The 22,930-nt window shown below is 42.7% G+C and overlaps 1 protein-coding gene across 1 annotated transcript in view; it reads right to left on the bottom strand.

The window, feature by feature from the left end:
* The window catches only part of SACS (sacsin molecular chaperone), a 75,503-nt gene extending 53,992 nt beyond the window's left edge, over positions 1 to 21,511 (bottom strand). Inside the window, 2 exon segments of the mRNA XM_044286153.1 lie at positions 7,342 to 7,751; positions 21,207 to 21,511. Coding sequence (XP_044142088.1) covers positions 7,342 to 7,364 — 23 coding nt within the window. The 5' untranslated portion in view covers positions 7,365 to 7,751; positions 21,207 to 21,511.
* Positions 21,512 to 22,930: the final 1,419 nt, after the last annotated feature.

The following is a 22,930-nucleotide window of genomic DNA, read 5'->3' as shown; positions in this document are numbered from 1 at the left end:
GTTTTTGAGCTCCCAGATGTTGTAGTCACATTTGACCATGGCATTTGAGGAGTTGAAAGTCTGTGACTGACGATATTGTCAATTGCATGCATTAGCCCTCGGTGTCTGCTGTTTAAAACAGCGGCAAAGCGGCTATAGCATCTGCTGCGCTTGCGAGTGGGCGCCATATTTAAATATCCAACTCACAATGTATATTTAAAGTTTTTTTCTGAGAGATTATAACTGATGACCTATCCTGTGTATAGGTCATCAGTATCTGATCGGTGGGGGTCTGACACCCAGGACCTCTGCCGATCAGCTGTTTGAGAAGGCACCGGTGCTCCTGTGAGCGCTGTGCCCGTCTCTCTGCTTTTCCTAGGCCATGTGACGTCACGTTCATTGATCACGTGCCCCAGGCGCAGCTCAGCCTCATAGATGTGTTAATGAGGTTGTCATCAGGCATATGAATCAGAATTCAGGTGCATTTCCAATAATATTCTGCTATATTGGCACTGCAATCATGCATAGTCTTTTTGTGATTTTTTTATGTGTTTTTGGTGCATTTTTTTTGCAGGATGAGGTTGAAAGTCTATGGAAAATATAAAATGCAGTACACACATGCTAGTGGCATTTTTTGTGGAGGTCTGTGTGTCTACTGTTTATTTTTATTTTTTTAAAGGCAGCATGTTAACGCAACAGCATTTTTTTTTCTTATAAGGAAAAAACATCTGAAAAAGTGCAATTTGCCAACGTCTTAAAAAAAACAAAAAACAAAAAACAAACATCAAGACATCCCTAAAAGCAGTCCATACAAACATATGTGACATGCACAAAAAAAAAATCATGCAATTTAGATACCATTTATTATTTAGGTAAAACAAATGCAAAAGCAAATTAATGTGTGAAGGGGGCCTGAAGAAGTTTTTTGGGTAGAACAAAAAGGGGGCCAGAAAAAAAAAAAAAAAAACATTACTCACCTTGACCGATCCCGTGTCACTGCAGTTCCAATGCTGCACCGGCCCCCCCTGTTCTCCATCTCCTGTCCCAAGAAATGCCAGGAAAGACTTAGCAAATCACAATTACCAGTGTTTGGCTGAGCGGGGGCCTCCTGCCATTTCTAGTATGTGGAGTTGGGACGGGAAGTTGAGAGCAGCTGGGACCAAAGCAGGATTGGAAGGGCAGTGGAGGAATTGGTGGAGGTGAATGATGCTTGGTGGAAAGCCATTTAACAGAATCTGGTCACCTATGTTCCTACACTACAGTTATGTGCACCATGACTTATCTAACCTTAAGATCCACAATCTTTCTTCAGAGCTCCCAGGCCTCCTGCTTTAAGCCCCATTATCATGAGGGGTCCCTCTGATCAGTGATGGCCAGTTCGCATTGTTCACCCGCGAACACATGCGGGCTGCCATCTTTTCTCACAAGTCCGGCGAGGCACAGGTAAGCCCTTACCTGTGCCTGTGCGCGAGCCGGTCTGAAAACAAATGCGGTCAGCGGGAGCAGGCAGTTCCGAGAACAGCCCGATGAAGGCCCCTGGCGGCTGTTCTCGGAACTACCTGCTCCCGGTGACCGCGAACTGGCCATCACTGCCTCTGATTATCAAAAACAGCTTGTAAGTCCAGTGGGATGTCTCAATCTCACTGCGCCTGTAAAGTGTCTTGATTTGCACCAGAATATGTAGGGCACGCTCACTGCACCAAAAATATGAAGTGCATGGGGGACATGCACTTTACAACATGCTAGAAATGAGGGTTTTTAAGACAACTTTTGTACTAAAGTTTTATCTAGACTAACAGTATTTTATGCCTTGTTTTGGCACAGTCTTAGACAGTTTTTGGTGCATATTTAGAAAAAAAGCCCATATAAGGCTACTGTCACAGAGGCTCATTTGCATATATTAAAACATAATTTTTCTCAGTAATGCGGGCACATATGAACATGGGACCAACATGGACGTCTTCAGCTGCCAAGTGCACATATAACAGGTCAGCCAGTGTCATAGGTACAAAACTGCTGACAGATGCCCTTTAAAAATCCAAATCATGAACTTGACTCAAACTAAAAATGGCACAAAATTCTGTTGCAAGATAAACCTGTCTTGACATACAGTATCTGCCCCATTGTATCTCTCCCATCATCACAGACTAAACTCTAGATTTACTACACCTAAAGTCATATTTCCAATTGCTCATTGCTGTCAATGTAAGCTACGCAGAGTCGCCTCTTACACCATATTAATATTAGAATACTTAGAAGCAGGACTGATGTCTGCTAGATTATTATACCGCATATAAGGCAGAGCCAAGCGGGGCGAGTCTTCCTCTGCAGATGGCACATGAAAAAAAATAACGAGGAAGATGTTAAGGGACTGCAGACGAGAAATCGTGAGTCAGCAGCAGGATTTAGATTCAGGTCATGTAAACTGTAAAGAACAGACAATGTAACACTCCAATACAACATCATGTAACAGATAATGGGGGGGGAGGAGGTTATATTTAAAGGGAATGTGTCATCAGAAAATAACCTATTGTTTAAATCAAGCTTTTATGTTAAATATATTTTTAAAGAATCTTTGATAATGTTATTTTTAATTTTCCATGAAACGGTCTATATTTAAACAAAAAACAAATTCCTGCAGTTATTGCGCTGGCCACTATAGCTAATATTTGGCACCACTTCTTGAACTGTACAGATGACTTTATTGCAGTTATCTGATTATCTGTCATTTTAATCCTACCTGTAATGATATCACCTGTGTGTATAGAAAAGACAGGATCCACCATTCACAATATGTGATTGTCAGAGCTTATCTATTCTCTCCTTGTACAATGACCTCTGCACAGATCACAGAGCGGCCTAGAAAACTCTCCCATAGAAGTAAGTGAGGTTCCCTCCAGACCATTGTGTCCATGGACCATGAGGCTGTTGTAAAGCAATTATTTAAAAGGCCATGTACACTTTTGAAAGGCAATTTTTGTTTATGATTGCATTTTACTTATTTTTGGCTAAAAATCATATTTTCAATTGGCCTTTATCAAAAATATTGAGCCATTCTGTCACAAAGGGTTAACTGTTTTTCTAAATTGTGTGACTGGTACTTTCACTTTGTGGCTCTTATTTGATAACCCTTATCTCTAAACTACTAAGATGTCAAACATTTAAGCCTCATTCTTATCAGTAAGATAAGGATTGAGGTATAAAGATTGTTTATAAAATGTCAGAGATCATAGATAAGGAGTCCGTCTACATGCCAGATGACGGAAAATAGATAAAATCCATGGGCAGCTAGTAGAGTATCTCAGCTCTGTACACAAAAAAGGACTCCATATATTTATTAAAGACCAATTAAAAAAAATATGTTTTAGCTCAAAATGAGTATAAGGCAATAATAAAAGAAATTGCCCCTAAAAGGTGTACATAGCCTTTAATGCTTTGTAAATGCTCAGGCAAGATGGCTGCCCCCATAATCATGTTCAGTAAATGGTTTAAAAAAAATCTGTAATCAGAAAATAAAATCAGTTTAGAAAAAAAAGGAGATGTGTCACTATCTGGTTTTAAGTGGCAGATAAAAATTTTGGTAACACATTTCCTTTAAGTGCATCTTCTACGTGTGGAATGCAGTGTCGGATTTGGCTGTCTAGGCCCTACCAGTAAAATCTATTTTGGGGGCCCACCATACAGATACATACAAATATCACCGGCTCACACAGCAGCAAGGTGCTACCAGATGATTATATAATGGGAATATGGGGTTCCTACAGCAACTTTGAGAAGATAGGTCTCTGGAAAGGAGGACACTGGCTGTCCTGCCTCTGTACCTAGAAGTCATCTCAGCCACATGAACATGCCTATAATAATAAACTGGGGAGCTTCTTAAATATGCTATCCAGTTTTTTTTAATATGAACTTGAGGTGCTGTATGCTGCCCATTAGTGCTGAGCGAGTTGAGTGATCTGAATTTCAGTGAAGATTCGATTCGCCGCAAAGCCGAATTTCCTCGTGCTTCGTGGTAGTGAATCGAATTTTCCCCACACGGCGGCAAAAAAAATAAAAATAAAAAATCATGCCTACATTACGGGTTGGCCAACGCCATCTTGATTGAAGATCTTGCACGAAATTGTGCGCAATGACATGACATCACCAAGCCGGCCGATGTGATGATGTCATCATGGGCCATGTGAGATTTCATGCTAGATCTTCAATCAAGATGGCGGTGGCTTGTAGCAAGCAAACAGATGAGGCAAGTATGATTTATTATTATTTTTTATTTATTTTACACTGTATTACTACTGTCAGATGCCACGATCAGCTATAAACACAGCATCTGAGGGGTACAATGATGGGGAACGGCAAAATCACTGATCCCTGTCATTGCACCCACTACTTACAAAGAAATGCGCTTTTTTTTTTATGTATAGCTTTTCTACTAATCAGTTGCCAATATTATGTTATACTGTATCCAAGTGTATGAATGTAACGTCAGCTTAAAGTTGGTCTTAACATCTAGAATGGAATTTATAGGGTTATCGACAGTTTCCTCCCTAACACAGGGAGGCAGCCTGGACAGAGGCGGCGTTCTAGACCAAAACAATCCTTGTAACTCAATGATGCATTTAAAGTGGTTGTGCAGTACAAAGATATCGATGAGCTATCCTCAGGTCATCAATATCAGATTGCTGGGGGTCCGACTCCCAGCGGCACCCCCACTGATCAGCTGTTTGAAGCTTGGGCCTCTTCTTAGGCCAGTGATGTCATGTTTATTGGTCACATGGCCTAGGCAAAACTCAAGTAAATCGGGCTGAGCTATGATACCAAGCATAGCCGCTATACAATAGCATTGTGTTTGGTAAACTGTGAAGAGGCTGCGGCGCTCACCAGACCTCCGATGAGAGCAGCGGCCTCTTCAAACAGCTGATTAGTGGAGATGTCAGGAGTCAAATCCCCGCCAATCTGATATCCTGAGGATAGGCCTGTGATGGCTAACCTCCGGCACTCCAGCTATGGTAAAACTACAACTCCCAAGATGAACACTTGCTTGGCTGTTCTCAGAACTTCACAGAAATCAATGGAGAATGCTGGGAGTGGTAGTTTCACAACAGCTGGAAAGCTGGGAGTTAGCCATCAATGGGGCAGGCCATCAATATCAAATTACTGGATAACACCATTAAGGCCTTTTCAGGCAGGGTCATTAAAGGATTAATCTATTTTACTATTCTTGTAAATCTCTTTTACTCAATGAACTCTCTATTTTAAAACCTTGCTCTTGTAAGACATGAGATTTTAATTTACAGAAGTGCTGAAAGTGCCAGACTTATGTATCAGCTGTGGGGCAGGGGGCTCTTGGGCACTGATCCAGAGGAAAAATAAAATAAAAAAAATCATCACCTTTTAGGCTACTTTCACACCAGCATTTTTGCCAGATCCGTCATGATAATATAACCGTCCGGAGGATGGGGTGAAAAAAAAAAAAAAGCTATTTGCCCAATCCTTCTCTCCCCCAACATAATCTGTAATGGGAGATTGGGAGCCCCCCATATACATCAGACTGTCACTTAACCAGCCATCCTCAGCGGGTTTGGACAACAAAACACTAATGTGTATGGGGACCTGTAGGCTTTTTTTTATACCTATATGCCGCTATACAATGTAGAGCACTGTGCTGTAAAGAGGCCACAGCACCAAGGCCTCTTCAAACAGCTGGTCAGTGGTGGTGCTGGGTGGTGGACCCCCACCGATCAGATATTGATGATCGGTCATTAATATTTTCTTCCCGGACAATTACATTCAAGGGGTGAAACAGCCGGGAATAGAAGCTTAAGCTGTTACAACAAGAGCATGGCTTTCAATCACCACCGGGCTCCTGATGTACACAGATACACCATGGAGTGTCAAGGGGTTAACATTATTGGATTCATCAATAATATGCCCCTCCAACACAGTCCTCAGAATCTAACCATGCATAAAGATGCCACAAAAGGCTTTCATATGATATCACTATAGCGAAGCATTTCTGCTCACCGGAGCGAGGTCGACACATATTCTGGTAGAGAAAATTTTAAGCGATGAGGAAATTGGGAATTATTTTCTACAAGTCATGCTTCTAGGGATAGATACCTTAATAATAAGAGAGCCAAAAAATTATTCCATGATTTTCTTATTGTGGCTCCTCACAGAATCAAAAAAGACCAGGGGCACACAGAGGTACAGCATGAGCTTGAGCTATACAACACGGACCCATATGATGTCCATATGCCGTCCCCAGCTGGGCATCACTGCCTTATATTTGGTCAGAAATTAGCAGTCTACTACATGTGTTGTTTCAGCACCGAGAAGTATGAAGGCGCGATGACCATGCTACGAACCGGGATAAGAATATACAATACTTCACTGTTCAGGAATGTGCAGCGAGCACGATAACAATACTGATTACAGGTGATGAGAATCAGCCCCATAACGCAGCAGGTTATGCCTCGGTTACATAATGACTTTTTGTAATGTTGCTGATTGATTTTTATTCAATTAGATTTTTACCCAGATAGATTTTTAATTAAATTTGATTTCAAGCCACAGCTGCAGTACCAAGAAATATACATAGGAATTCCTGTAGCATAAGACGTTCACTGCAATTATCAGGAGTAGTGTGAATAAGAACTTTTATTCTGTCAAGCACAACAACTGCAGGTGCACTGGAGGCGGAGATTCACGTGCTCTTGATTCCCAACCCCTCCCCTCTGCTCGTAGGGACATATGTAGTATCCAACTAGAGGTCAAGGCAGAAAGCGGAGAACGCTTCACAGTGAAGTGCCTCCTGGGAACTTACAAGATCAGAATCTGGCAGAATAAAACTTCATATTCAGATGAAACCTGATAATAAAAGCTCTACAAAAGGTACTTTTTTCCCGCTCTTTCTGGCCCTTTTCTTGTGCTGTCCACAGTTTACATGACTCCCTAGGTTGTCCATATGCTCTGTTTGGGCACTACGATGTCACAGTGGATCATGCATTACATAAGTGGTCATTTATCTAAAATAAAGCTAAATTCTCCAGAAAAGGCCCTGTATAAAATAAAATGAGAGATAACATTCTCTGCATCGTAACTCTCCACAAAATTTTCCCTGACTACATGCCAGTATAGAGAGACACAGCCCAGCAAGGGCAGAAACCAGACCCCAGAACTTCATACACTGTGTAGTAGCTGTGCCTGGTTACACCAGCACTGCTTCCATTCACAGACTTATCTAGTATTGATGACCTGTTCTAGGGAGAGATCACCAATAACTTAGTCCTAGAAAACCCCTTTGATTTCCAGGAAGACTGAATTCAAAATTACTGATTTACAAGAAGAAAAAAAAAGACTTACTTGGCATCCATGGCCTCCGTCATGTTTATCTTGTGATTCTTGAAAGACACATAGAAAACACTGACTCTTCAGCAATTCTTCTGTGTTCTGTGACTTGATTTGACCAAGTCTGTGCGCTACCTAACAGCAGACATTTTGCCTTGAATTACTCCGTTATTCCTCTAACTCCATTTGGCTCGTTTGTCTTTCAAAATGGCGCCTTCACCAATTTTCCAACTTCAGGCCATTAGAAATGAACTCATCAGAGACTTTTCGTTTCTGTCTCCCAGCATGGACACTTTCCTTTACTCACAATACAGGATGCTGCTCTTGGTGTTGACTATCTTCTTCTATGTAGCCGGTTCACAGAGGGGTTTCTTCTAATTGACTTTCATTAGCAGCCAATCTTGATCAGAAGTGCAGCACCATATCTGGGACAAGTGAAGAAGAATGGAAGGTTAATTGATAAAAATGCAAAACGTATGTTAGAACATCAATGCTACATCCACCTCCAAGGTATTGGGCACTAATGCAGGTAGAGAAGATACTTCATCTCCTATGGTCATTTGGAGATACGGTCTTATGTGATGAGAACTTGTGATAGATATTATGTTTATAGAATACTAAAAGACGTATTCTTAAACAAATCTGACTTATTATCCATAAGGATATATTATGAATGCCTGATAGGTTTGGGTCCCACCTCTTAGAACTGTGGCTTGGCTCATTCTGTAGCCTCCAAAGACCATGAAGAGGAAAAATGGTTGGTGTGAATGGAGATGAGGGGCTTCTATTTCCTGAAAGGTGATGATTTCATAGGTGGGACCCCCTCCATTCTGTTACTTATGGAATATCTTGTGGAGATGGGAATACCCCCTTTAAGAATTTATGTTTGCCCCATATTTGGAATAAATATATCTGATTTTGTTCTTTCCCAAATCAGAATTCATGTTGTATTTTGTGCCTATTTAGTTCCGTGAGGCTTACTATGAATATATAGAAAATAGTCAAGAATACCAGTTGAGAAAGTCCAGGATATTATTTACCTGTCAGTCACAGTTCTGACACTGTTTACACCACTTTCAGGCATTTGGTGAACAAGAGTTAAAGTGACAGTCTATAAAATAGGTCAACTAATTCTATAAATACACGGCATATAACTCTGCTGGTTGCTATTGGAAACAGTCAATAAGCTTGTTGTCAGATACCTAACAGCTTGCAAGACTACCCTAATGGAAATGAGTTCCCAAGGTCCGCAAATAATGTGGATGCACACTGCCGGTATCTGTATATTGAGGATCTGCAATTTGCAGACTGCAAAATACATACGGTCATGTACATGAGGCTTAAAGGGGTATTCCCATCACAGACAATGGGGGCATAACGCTAGGATATGCCCCCATTGTCTGATAGGTGCGGGTCCCAGAGGTGGGACCTGAACCTACACTGAGAACAGAGCAGGGAAGGTGGTGGAGGGCGCACTGCGCATGAGCCCGCCATTTATTTCTATGGGGTCGCCGAAAATAGCCGAGTGCTGGCTCGGCTATTTCCGTCGGCTCCATAGAAATGAATGGGAGTGGTGGACGTGCAAGCGCAGTGTGCTCCCATTCACTTTGGATCAGCACCTATCAGACAAAGGGGGCATATCCTAGAAATATGCCCCCATTCTGTGATGGGAATACCCCTTTAAGGGTCCATTCACACATCCTTGTGTGTTTTGCGGATCCACGTATCCTCAAAAACACAGACACCGGCAATGTGCGTTACGCATTTTGCGGACCGCACATTGCCGGCACTTAATAGAAAATGCCTAATCTTGTCCGCAATTGCAGACAAGAACAGGACATGTTCTATTTTTTTCGGGATCGGAATTGCGGACCTGGAAGTGTGGGTCCGCATTTCCGGATCCGGGCAGCACATCATGCGGCCCCATAGAAATGAATGGGTCCGCAATATGCGGAACAGAATTGCGGACGTGTGAATGGAAGGGTGAGTTTTTCCTATAGTACATTACTGTACAATTTCTGATGTAAAGAGGAAACTTTCCAGAATAATAAAGACTAACTCAGGATAGGTTGAAGATAAGTAAATGTTTTTTTAAAGTTACTCAAGTTTCTACTTATTTACTTCTATTACGGTATCAAAATGTGGACCCCCCCCCCCCCCCCCTTTTCTTCTGCTACAGTATGTGGTCTTGTTGTTCTTATTATCGCTTCTATATACAAACCGGATTCCAAAAAAGTTGGGACACTATACAAATCGTGAATAAAAACTGAATGCAATGATGTGGAGGTGCCAACTTCTAATATTTTATTCAGAATAGAACATAAATCACGGAACAAAAAGTTTAAACTGAGAAAATGTACCATTTTAAGGGAAAAATATGTTGAATCAGAATTTTATGGTGTCAACAAATCCCCAAAAAGTTGGGACAAGGCCATTTTCACCACTGTGTGGCATCTCCCCTTCTTCTTACAACACTCAACAGACGTCTGGGGACCGAGAAGACCAGTTTCTCAAGTTTAGAAATAGGAATGCTCTCCCATTCTTGTCTAATACAGGCCTCTAACTGTTCAATCGTCTTGGGCCTTCTTTGTTGCACCTTCCTCTTTATGATGCGCCAAATGTTCTCTATAGGTGAAAGATCTGGACTGCAGACTGGCCATTTCAGTACCCGGATCCTTCTCCTACGCAGCCATGATGTTGTGATTGATGCAGAATGTGGTCTGGCATTATCTTGTTGAAAAATGCAGGGTCTTCCCTGAAAGAGATGACGTCTGGATGGGAGCATATGTTGTTCTAGAACCTGAATATAGTTTTCTGCATTGATGGTGCCTTTCCAGACATGCAAGCTGCCCATGCCACACGCACTCATGCAACCCCATACCATCAGAGATGCAGGCTTCTGAACTGAGCATTGATAACAACTTGGGTTGTCCTTGTCCTCTTTGGTCCGGATGACATGGCGTCCCAGATTTCCAAAAAGAACTTCGAATCGTGACTCGTCTGACCACAGAACAGTCTTCCATTTTGCCACACTCCATTTTAAATGATCCCTGGCCCAGTGAAAACGCCTGAGCTTGTGGATCTTGCTTAGAAATGGCTTCTTCTTTGCACTGTAGAGTTTCAGCTGCCAACGGCGGATGGCACGGTGGATTGTGTTCACTGACAATGGTTTCTGGAAGTATTCCTGAGCCCATTCTGTGATTTCCTTTACAGTAGCATTCCTGTTTGTGGTGCAGGGTCGTTTAAGGGCCCGGAGATCACGGGCATCCAGTATGGTTTTACGGCCTTGACCCTTACGCACAGAGATTGCTCCAGATTCTCTGAATCTTCGGATGATGTTATGCACAGTTGATGATGATAGATGCAAAGTCTTTGCAATTTTTCGCTGGGTAACACCTTTCTGATATTGCTCCACTATCTTTCTGCGCAACATTGTGGGAATTGGTGATCCTCTACCCATCTTGGCTTCTGAGAGACACTGCCACTCTGAGAAGCTCTTTTTATACCCAATCATGTTGCCAATTGACCTAATTAGTGTTAATTGGTCTTCCAGCTCTTCGTTATGCTCAAATTTACTTTTTCCAGCCTCTTATTGCTACTTGTCCCAACTTTTTGGGGATTTGTTGATACTGTGAAAATTTGAATCAATGTATTTTTCCTTTAAAATGATACATTTACTCGGATTAAACGTTTGATCTGTCATCTACGTTCTATTACAAATAAAATATTGACATTTGCCACCTCCACATCATTGCATTCAGTTTTTATTCACAATTTGTTTAGTGTCCCAACTTTTTGGGAATCCGGTTTGTATAAAGAAATGTGTTTTGTATGATTTTTTTTCATATAAAAGAAGAAATGTGGACATATGTTTTACATAAAGATATTAGGCAATAAATATTTTTTTGAAACCTTCATTTTCATAACTTGTGCAGAACAATACCAGAGCATCTGAAACAAAACGTGTGTGAATATGACCCATACATTACTCATACGGATGACTGATAAACCGCATATTTATGAGCCCATCCTCAGTAACTAAGAACAAAACACACACATACTGAAACACACAGATGAAATGTATGCAACGCCTGTGTCTCTCTGGATGAGGCTGCTGCCACATGTTCAGCTTTTTTTATGCAGTTTTGACAACAAAATAAGGAGTGGATAAAAAAGAAATAAAAAAATAAAAAATAAAAAGGAGAAGTCATGTCTGCCCTCAATACGTCTCCTTTTATGAGCCACTGGATTAAAAAACTGCATCAGGACCCTGAACGTGTGGCAGCAGCCTTACCATACAAGTTAATGTCTCACTCCAGATGGAGTCTGATGGCATGCTTTGGATGATCGCTTCTGACAGATACCTAAGCAGAGATCTGGCTTGGTCTTTTGGACCTTCTCAGCACAGAACACGGTTGTGGTTTCCGTTATGCAGGAGAGGACTCCCCTGCATAACGGAAATGGGACAGATCCGTTATGCAGCCCATAGACTTCTATTATGATGGAATGAATAACGGAATGCCTCTAAAGGCATTTCGTTATGCATCCCGTCATAGAATTGCGTTATGGTCCGTGGTAACAGAGTCCATAACGCAATTCTGCTTTTACCACCAAACGAAGCGCAAACGAATTTCATAACATGAAATTCGCTCATCCCTAGTGGGGATTCAAGTGGTCATATATTTAATCACCTAATCTGTGAATAAATGTGACATAACTCAATTAAATCAATTCTATGAAATTGGTCATAATGTGGCCCAAATTACCCAAGTTACATCTACCAGAGTGCTGAAGGTAGACCCCGATCAATTGTAGGTTCTAGGGATTTAAAAAAAGCCAGGTGGCCCGCCTTAGGCCATATTTAGAAGTCAGTGAATCACGGACGTGTTCTGTTAAGTGTTCTCCATGGACAGCACACGTACCCATTGATTTTTGACCTATTTTTGTCCATCATGATCAATCCATTACAGTATATGGATCCAAGACACAACACGGATGGCATAAGGGTTCCGTCCGGGTTTCATGGATAATAGATAGGAGATGTTCTTTAAATACATTTTCAGTTGAGCTGTGTCCATGGACACACAGAGGTAAAAAAATAGACACTCAGCCCAAATATGGATGCTTCAAAGATGAACCACTGAGCATGTTGTCTCCGATTCGAAAAAAGATGGGCGGACAGCACGTCTATTTCAATAGGTGGTGGGTGCAAGTCTTCGGGAAAACAGGCAAGCTTCCCCGTGCTGGTTAGATAATCCACGTATACAAAAAGAAGTATGGAGACAGCAAAGTCTTTCCAGATGCAACGTTTCGGCTGAAGGTTCTTTAGCCGAAACGTTGCATCTAGAATAACGTCCTTGTCTGTGAGGACATCATTAACAAGATGCGTATAGAAGAAGTATGGAGACAGCAAGCTCTTTTGTTGGAATTTATTCCAGACGCAACGTTTCGGCCAATGAACCTTCAGCTCTTCAGCCGAAACGTTGCATCTGGAAAGAATTCCAACAAAAGGACGTGCTGTCTCCATACTGCTTATATACGCATCTTGTCACTGATGTCATCACAGACATGGATGTGTGAATAAGGCCGAGACAGAAGAGGAGAGCAACAGGGACCAGGGCAGCGTCAGAATGGAACTCCACTCTAAAAGCCCTTTAATCACTGATATTTTTTATATTTCTTGGTAGATTCATGTATGTAGAAGGAGGTTCAGTCCTTTCTTCCTGCTAGTAATGGAACAAGCTATCAATTCTATAAAGATACAATGTGGCTCTTTTTGGTAGTGGATTTTTATATGGAAAACAGTTTTATTCTACCAGGTTGATCTGGAATATGGGTTAAGCAGCAGCCATGCAGTCATAGGTAAGGAATGTCTGCGTACAGCATGCATCATACACAAGTGGCTGATATACAATATTAGGAGCAGATGCAAATAGCTGAGCCTTCGTTCCATAGTATTCCTCTTCTTCTGAAGATGGACAAACCTACATATGGTACCGCACCCCTCAGCTCATCTTTCTGCTGGGTAGTCTTAGGTTACTGCTCCAAGGTCACACCGATCTTCTCAAGTCATATCACTACCTCAACTAGTAATGTACAGAGGCCAGAGGAAGCTTCAGAGCAAAAACTATATTGGGACCTTCCCTTATTTATAATGTTAAAGGGGATGTCTCACTTTAGCAAATGGCATTTATCATGTAGAAAAAGTTACTACAGGCCACTTACTAATGTATTGTGAGTGTCCATATTGCTTCCTTTGCTGGCTTGATCCATTTTTCTATTACATTATACACTGCTCGTTTCCATGGTTACGACCACCCTGCAATCCAGCAGCAGTGGCCGTGCTTGCACACTATAGGAAAAAGTGCTGGACTATGCACACTCCCGCGGTCCCGGCCCCCAGAGAGGCCTGCACTTTTTCCTATAGTGTGCAATCATTTCCACCGCTGCTGGATTGGTCATAACCTCTGGAAAAGAGCAGTGTATAATGTGATAGAAAAATGAATCCAGCCAGCAAAGGAGGCAATATAGACAATCACAATACATTAGTATAAGTTCCTTGTATTAACTTTCTCTACATGATAAATGCCATTTGCTGAAGTGAGACAACCCCTTTAAGGGTCTATTCACACGTTTGTGTGTGTTTTGCGGATCCGCAAAACACGGACACCGGCAGTGTGCGTTCTGCATTTTGCGGACCGCACATTGCCGCCACTTAATAGAAAATGCCTAATCTTCCCTGAATTGCGGACAAGAATAGGACATGTTCTATTTTTTTCCGCATCCGCACTTCCGCATCCGGGCAGCACATCGTGCGGCCCCATAGAAATGAATGGGTCCGCAATTCCGTTCCGCAAAATGCGGAACAGAATTGCGGACGTGTGAATGGACCCTAACTTTACACACTGTTTGCAACAGAATTTTTAAGGGTCGAGTGGTGTCCCTCCCGAAGGTTTAACATGGAAGGGTTGACCATTAGGTTCATCGGCCCCTTGCAATACAGGCAGACATTAAAGGGAACCTGTCATCAGCTTTATGCTGATCTCACTGAGGGCAGCATACAATAGTGACAGAAATGCTGATGTCAGCGGTGTGTCACTCATCAGCTAAAAGTAAGTGGCTGCTGAGAACCAGCATCATAATCATTACAGCTCAGGCCTGGAAAAGAGTCCCGGCCACCTAAAAAGAGTCCTGGTTATACATGAATTCCTGCTCTCCTGCCCACCTGCTGATGACTGACAGTCTTCTCCCTAGTTTTCTCCCTTTCTCTCTAGGAGAGAACTGCCAATCATCAGCAGATGGGCGAGAGAGCAGGAGATTATGAATAACCAGGACTCTTCTCAGGTAGATTTGACTCTTCTCCAGGCCCGGGCTGCAATGATTATGATGCTGGTTCTCGGCAACCACTTACTTTTAGCTGATGAGTGACACATCGCTGACATCAGCATTTCTGTCAGTACTTAATACTGCCCTCAGTGAGATCAGCATAAAGCTGATGACGGGTTCCCTTTAAGGTCCAGCAGATTGGTAGGTATCAGCCTTTGCACAGGCCAGAGGCCGGCTCTACCTAAGCACTGGTGAGTGGAACCAATTGGTCCCTTGCAGGACCTTCCGGCTCAGAGGGTTGGGGAATAGGTTGGGCACTCTTTTGGTTTATTTCTGCTAGGCCACATCCTTTTAGACAACTGGGTGAAGGAAATATGAGCAAAGACTTTCAATAATAGTTTGGTGTTAAGGGAAGGGATTTTTTTTTATCAAAACCCTCTCATGAATGGGCTGCCAGAGTTTAAATTAAAATAGTTAAATAGCAGGAAGGGGTTACAAATTCTATTATTTAACCCCTTCCTTGCCTTTTAGCAATTTTTTTATTCAACAATCTCTTTCATTCATAGTGCTGTAACAGTTAAAATGAAGTCACCATTTTGTGTCCATCCTATCATTCCACGCCAACCGTTTGAATAAAGCTGGCTTTAGAGTTTGCATATTTAAAGGTGTTTTTCCACAAAAACCAGCACTGTGCTATAAATAGGATTATTCAAATGAAGTATTAGGCTGGGTTCACACGGGCGTCACGTTTTGGCTCCAAATTCGCCCCGGGTGCATTGCAGCAAACCCGCGCGAGTAAGTACGTAATTGCAGTCAGTTTTGACTGCGATTGCGTTCCGATGTTCAGTTTTTCCTCGCGCAGGTGCAATGCTTTTGCACGCGCGTGATAAAAAAAATTGACTGTAGTACCCAGACCCGATCATCTTCACTCAAGTTCAGGTTTGGGATCGGTGTTGTGTAGATGTAATTATTTTCCCTTATAACATGGTTATAAGGGAAAATAATAGCATTCTTAATATAGAATGCATAGTAGAAGGTCAATTGAGGGTTAAAAAATAAAATAAAAATTAACTCACCTCCTCCAATTGATCGCGTAGCTGCTGGTCTCCTGTTCTTTCTTCAGGACCTGTCAAAGGACCTGTGGTGACGTCACTGAGCTCATCACATGGTCCAATCACATGGTCTATCGCCACAGCGATGGACCATGTGATTGGACCATGTGATGTGACGTCACCACGGGTCCTTTAGCCGGCAGCTCATGATTAAAGAAGTAAGAAGAGATCGGCAACTATGCGATCAAGAGAAGGAGGCAAGTTATTTTTTTTAACCCTCAATTGACCTTCTACTAAGCATTCTGTATTAAGAATGCTATTATTTTCCCTTACAACCATGTTATAAGGGAAAATAATATAGTGAATAGACTTTCATCTTAGCAACCATGCGTGAAAATCGCACCGCATCCTCACTTGCTTGCGAATGCTTGCGATTTTCACGCAGCCCCATTAACTTCTATGGGGCTGCGTTGCGTGTAAAACGCAGAATATAGAGCATGCTGCGATTTTCACGCAAAGCACAAGTGATGCGTGAAAAATACCGCTCATCTGCACAGCCCCATAGAAATGAATGGGTCCGGATTCAGTGCGGGTGCAATGCGTTCACCTCACGCATTGCACCCACGCGGAAAACTCACCCGTGTGAACCCAGCCTTACAGCAGTATACATGCAACAAAAATAGTGGTTCTTTTTTTTTACGTCCACATTTTTCTCTCTGGTTGCGCCCCCTGCTGTCTATCCTTCTGGTCCACCTTCTCATGCATTCAGAGGTGGAGAGACATGCTCAGTAGCTTCTTTGCTCCCCTTCCTCCTCTCAGTGCCGGCATAGTGATCTTATGGAGAAGCAGGTGAAGTGGTCGAGGTATCTTTCATTCATTTATCCTTGCTTGTAAATCCGTAGGTATGAACATTGAGGTATGCTCTGTTGCATGTTGTTATTAGGGAGGCACTATATCGCACCACAGTATCCACAGCAGAGGAAATTAAACATAACTTTCCCATGAGGTTCCTATTCTCCCTTGTACTGAGATCAGCATTAGGCTACATGCACACGACCATATGTGTTTTGCGGCCCACAAATTGCCATCCGTTTTTTATATTTTTTTGCGGATTCATTGTAACAATGCCTAAAACGGACAAGAATAGGACATGTTATATTTTTTTTGCGGGGCTACGGAACGGACATACTGATGCGGAAAGGACACAGTGTGCTGTCCGCATTTTTTGCAAAAAACGGAACGGACACGGAAACAAAATATGTTTGTGTGCATGAGGCCTTAGACTCAGGTGCTGAAGGCCCCTACTAGCCAAGGGCCCTTGTGCCAAGCCCTAATGCCTAAATAGACAGTGCACCCCTATGTCAGTCTAAATTTTATGGACTTTTCATCATAATGAATATTAATGAATATTAAAGGCACGGCACTGCTAAGCACCAATTATAATTATTAGATATTTGCAACCCCTAGTACAGGGATCAGCAACCTTTGGCACTCCATCTGCTGTGAAACTACAACTCCCAGTATTGCGCACTTGCTCAAGTGTTCTCCCATAGCAGTGAAAGGAGGCTGCTGGGAGTTGTAATTTCAGGACAGCTGGAGGCTGCTGATCCCTGGGCTATGATATGAAAAGGTCTTCCTAATTCTTGATGGAAAATAAAAATAAAGTCAAATTCCATGTATAGGTAAATAGAAATACAGATATAGGTTTACAGACCCCTAAAATCTATCCACAGCGCGCAGGGCAAGAACCACGTATCTATTACCCTGCGGCCAAAGGTTATAACCTTTGTATATTGATAGTGCTCACAACACACATGACCGCTGTCACCGTAGCAAGCTGTCATCAGATTTATCTGCACACCGAGACAAAGAAACGTATGTCGCATTAACCAAGGCTAATCACTTGGGGGAAAAAAGCACTTAAGAGCCCCCTTCATGATAATATTAGACCGCAGTCTCTCCTATAAACAATGGCATCACAAGAATTTACATCACCCAAGCCAGAAATGAATGGGCAGCCTATATTAATAGCCCAGCAGCAATACAGTGTGCAACGGAGGCTATGGCGAGCCCTGCAACAGACAGCGATACAAATCTCCGGCCGGATAAGCGGCATTCATGTCATTACCCTCTTCTCAGCTACGATTAAGGATTTGATCTGATCTGACTAATCAGATACTCATCATGGTAAAGAGCAGGAGTTGTACTGCGGCACTGGGAAGTGATGCAAGGCTAGGATTCTGGGGTGGACTGCATATCCGCACTGCAATTTGTCAGGTTAGTATAGACCAGGGATTAGCAACCTCCGGCACTACTACTCCCAGCATGCACACTTGCTTGTCTGTTCTCCGAACTCCCATGGAAGTGATAGGAGCATGCTGGGAGTTGTAGTTTAACAACAGCTGAAGTGCCGCTGTTATAGACTGTCCTGGTACCAGGCGATCATGTTCTGTTAGGACTGTATAGGCTTCAATCCTGGATCACACTCCATAATGGTCCGAAAGTGTAGACGGCAAGCACTGGACAGACTCCATCAATCTCGGTTATGACAGTACGAGGTCCCTTTCACACGAGTGAGCTTTTTACGACCGTATGCAATGCGTGACGCAAACGCAAAGCATCCATTTTTCACGCATCATTTCCGTGTGCTGTCCGCATCCGTTGCTCCGTTCCGTGGTCCGCTTAAAAAAAATATATAACCTGTCCTATTCTTGTCCGTTTTGCGGACAAGAATAGGCAGTTATATGAATGGCTGTACGTGCCGTTCCGCAAGTTTGCGGAATGCACACGGACGCCATCCGTGTTGTGCGGATCCGCAATTTGCGGAACCGCAAAACACACAACGGTTGTGTGCATGTAGCCTTATTCTTCACTCGTGTGATAAAATGTTATACAAACTGAAACAAATGGAAACATGAAAAGCCATTGCAGAAAAAAAAAACGGATTGAACTTGCGTACAGAACCATCAGTTTTTCCCTGAACTGATACTGACATAATCCGTATCCAGGGGCGGACTGGGAACTTAAAGTGGTCCTGGAAAAAAATCTAAAGTCAGTCCTCCTGCTCCAATTGTCTGTAATATGAACATGGAGCAGGGGGCTTAGGAGGTAAGATGTGGGCCACCTAGTCAGCCCTACCTTTAGCATGCTGCCTGGACTTCTAATAATGACCCCTATTATGTACCGAGCCAGCAGCAGATGTCCATAGGACTCAGGTGGCCCTATGGACATCTGTCCACTGGGAAATTTCCCTGTAGGGTCTATGGCCTATGGTCTATGGCGAGTCCGCCCCTGTCCATATCACTCATGTGAAAGAGGCCTAAAAGGTCCATCTAGCTCTATCTAACATTACAGAATTGCAAGCCCCGGATACAGTACACTGAGCTATTTGGGGTCAATATATTCTGCAAGGCCTGGAATACCTTGTATGAGACTGTATGTCCAATAAGCACTGGATCATGGTCCGGTTAGCTTTGTTAGGACAGTACGAATTGCAAACTCGTGATCCAGACCCATCAAGCTCTTATTCGACAGTAAAGGCTACCAGACCTGTATCTTGCACCCTTCAGCTTACACTATAAACTCAAAGGGCTAGATCCTGATCCATCATTTACTTTATAACACTGCAAACCCTGGATACCAGTCCACCATATCCCTGCTGAGACAATATAGACTGGATCCTGAACCATCATGTGCTGTTGGGATATTACTAGTAAAATCCTGATCCTGGTCCATTATGTACAGTTGGGTCAAATTAGGAAGCAAGTCCTGTATCCTGATCCACCATGTTCTTATGGGATAATATATTTTGCAAACCATAGTTTCTTGTCCTATTAGGCCCTATTGCAGGGCACAACAATCTCCCGGCACTACAGCTGTTGTAAAACTACAACTCCCAGCATGTTCCATTCCCTTCTATGAGAGCTCTGAGAAAAGTCATGCGAGGGTGCACACTGGGGGTCAGGGGCGAATTGGGAACTTAAAGTGGCCCTGGAAAAAATACTAAAAGAGGCCCTGTTTTGTAGTCGGTCCAAATTGATGGCATGTAGGGCCAACACAAGTAGGCAGGGCCAGAAGTACCATATTGTGGCACACCCAACAGAGCCAAATACCACAGTCCATCACAAAATACTGCCAGCAGCACAAAATACATTCCCAAAAACTTCCACTTGCCGGCTGTGAAGAGGGCTCAGGCGGTACCCTGGGCATCGGCCCATCGGGAGATTTCCCTGTAAGGTCTATGGCCAATCCTGCCCCTGCTGGGGGTTATAGTTGCATCACAGCTGGAGTGCCTATGGTTACTTATCCCTTCCCTAACGGGACAGTATAGACATGTGATAGCTAACCTCTGGCACTCCAGCTGTGGTAAAACTACAACTCCCAAGATGCACACTTGCTTGGCTGTCCTCAGCACTCCACAAAAAGGAATGAAGCATGCTGGGAGTCGTAGTTTCACCACAGGTGGAGTGTCGGAGGTTAGCCATCATTGATATAGACCAGAGATGCCCAACCTGTGGCCCTCCAGCTGTTGCAAAACTACAACTCACAGCATGCCCAGACAGCCTACAGCTATCAGCCTACAACAGGGCATGATGGGAGTTGTAGTTTAACAACAGCTGGAGGGCCACAGGTTAAGCATCCCTGCCATAGACTGAAGGCTTAGGATCCTGGTCCATCATGTTCTGTTTTGCGATTTGGGCTGCACGTCCTGTATTCTGGCCAATTCTAATCTGTTGGTATAATATAGACCTCAAGCTTCACATCCAGGTCCATCAGGCTCTATTGGTTGCATGTAGATTACAGGTTTCAGAGCTTTGTTGGGTCGGTATTGACAACAAGTCCAAGATGCTGGTCCATGATGTTCTGTTAGAACTGCAAACCTTTGATCCACTTGCACCATGCCCTTCTGAGAAAGTACAGACTGCAGGTTCTATAATCTGGGTCCATTATACTTTTTTGGGGTAGTCTAGACATGAGGTTCTGTATCTGGTCCATTACATTCTGCTGAGACAGTGCCCGAATCCTGGACTAGCCTGATGGCACAGTTCACACAACAGGAATTTAGGGGTATGCCAGGTGTTTTAGCTGGGTCTAAGCTGCATACAAAAGGTGCAGATGCAGCAAAGGTATAACATGAGACACAGTTTTGAACACTTATTATCGGTATAATGTTACCTACCTAATATGATAACATTTTCTGGAGCACACCCCAACGAGATGTTCTGTGGCTGCAAAGCTCTGGGTCCTGCTAAAAATGTCATTCAATGAGCAGCACCGAGCCACAGAAAGCTGCAAAGCTACAGAAAGATGCCTGGAATTCTCCAGAGGAGCCACAATGATACAAGGTAACAAGAGCAAAACAACAAATAGATGTAATGTAACAAAAGCAAAGCAACAAATAATACAAAGGCAAAAACAACGAACAGATACAAGTCTTGTATAGAGAATCAGATGTTGATTAGCTGTAAATGAGGATGCAGCAGGGGGGTAGATGATACTTACAGCCTCACTGGAGTTAGAAGACCCTTCAGACTGCAGACATTGGGGGGCTGAGGGCACAATGACTGGCTGCTGGAGGCTAGGGCTGCACAGGAACAGATCCAAACAAGTTCAATGCAGCAGAAGCTATAGCTCCCCCTTCATGCTTCCTCCTTAAAGACACAGTTTGCATTTCTCTCCAGTCCTCCCAGCTCTGAGCCCCTCTGGTCTTCTGTGACAACTGGAGATCATGTGTGTGAAGTGCAGATGGGAGTTCCCAGGGCAGCACACATCACCACAGCACCCTGATACCGTTAGATGTGCCTGGGGCTGGTATGGGCACTGCACATGCGCAGTAACCCTGCAGGATGAGCCGAGGATGCCATGTTTAAGGGCAGTGAGCATGCTCAGATGGCTGATGCAGATATTGTGCCTCCATGTTTGAGGGCAGTGCACATGCCCTATATAGTAAGTTGGAGGTAGTTTGCTGTATCTCAGTTATTACTGGCAGCACATTCAGAGAAGTCCTGTGAAGAAAGGACTTTGTTAGAAACATGCTTTTTTTCCCCTAAACTTCTAAAGTCTGAATGGATGAATTTGGAACAGTATGAAACCTAAGTGCAGTAAAGTACAGTTTTCAATGACTACAACTAAACATTTACTCTACATAGAGTATATACATCTAACATTCTACAATATAGTATGTATTATAATATATAAATATTAGAGGTAATGATATACTATGGACTGTAACTGTAGAAATAATGTATAGAATTCTATATGCAAAACTATAATACCATATACATAGCATACCAAATAGAATATACACTTTAAAATACTATGGTACCACTATAGGTTACTACATTATATCCTGTGTACTATAATGTATACATAACATACTATACTACTATATACATAGCAAATAAAAAAGAATATACACAATAAAATACTATAATACCACTAGAGGTTACTACTGTATATACTGTGTACGATATATATAACATACATAAAATACTATATGCATAACAAATAAAAGAGAATATATTTTGAAACACTATATTACTACTGTGGGTCAGTGGTTAGCACTGGTGCCTTGCAGCGCTGGGGTCCTGGGTTTGAATCTGACCATGAACAACATCTGCATGGAGTTTGTATGTTCTCCCAGTGTTTGCGTGGGTTTCCTCCCACACTCCAGAGACATTCTGATAGGGACCTTAGATTGTGAGCCCCATTGGGGACAGTTGGATGCGAATGTCTGTAAAGCGATATGGAATATGTCAGAGCCATATAAGTGCATAAAATAAATACTACTGTATATTATATGTACTAGAATACTGTTTATATAAACTACTATATACATAACAAATAAAAGAGAATACATTTTGAAATACTATAAGGTCCCTTGCAGACGAGCGTGAGCGGAATAGGTCCGGATGCGTTGCAGATGCTTTCAGTGAAAAATGCGCGATTTCGCAAGCAAGTTCATTCAGTTTTTTCTGTGATCGCGTTCAGTTGTTTAATTTAATGCGTTTTGCACGCGCCTGATAAAAAACGGAATGTTTACAAACAACATATTTTAGCAATCATCATTGAAAAACGCATCGCATCCGCACTTGCTTGCGCGGTTTTCACGCAGCCCCATTCATCTTGTCAAAGAAAAAAAGTATTTGTAAAAATATATACAGTAATACTCCAGACCAAATATTCTACAAAAAGAAGCATATTAAAGAGGACCTGTCGGCTTTCCT

This window comes from Bufo gargarizans, chromosome 3, assembly GCF_014858855.1.
Source record: "Bufo gargarizans isolate SCDJY-AF-19 chromosome 3, ASM1485885v1, whole genome shotgun sequence".
Taxonomy (NCBI): Eukaryota; Metazoa; Chordata; class Amphibia; order Anura; family Bufonidae; genus Bufo; species Bufo gargarizans.
Note: the sequence above shows the minus strand (reverse complement) of the source record. Positions and strands in the feature narration are given on the sequence as shown.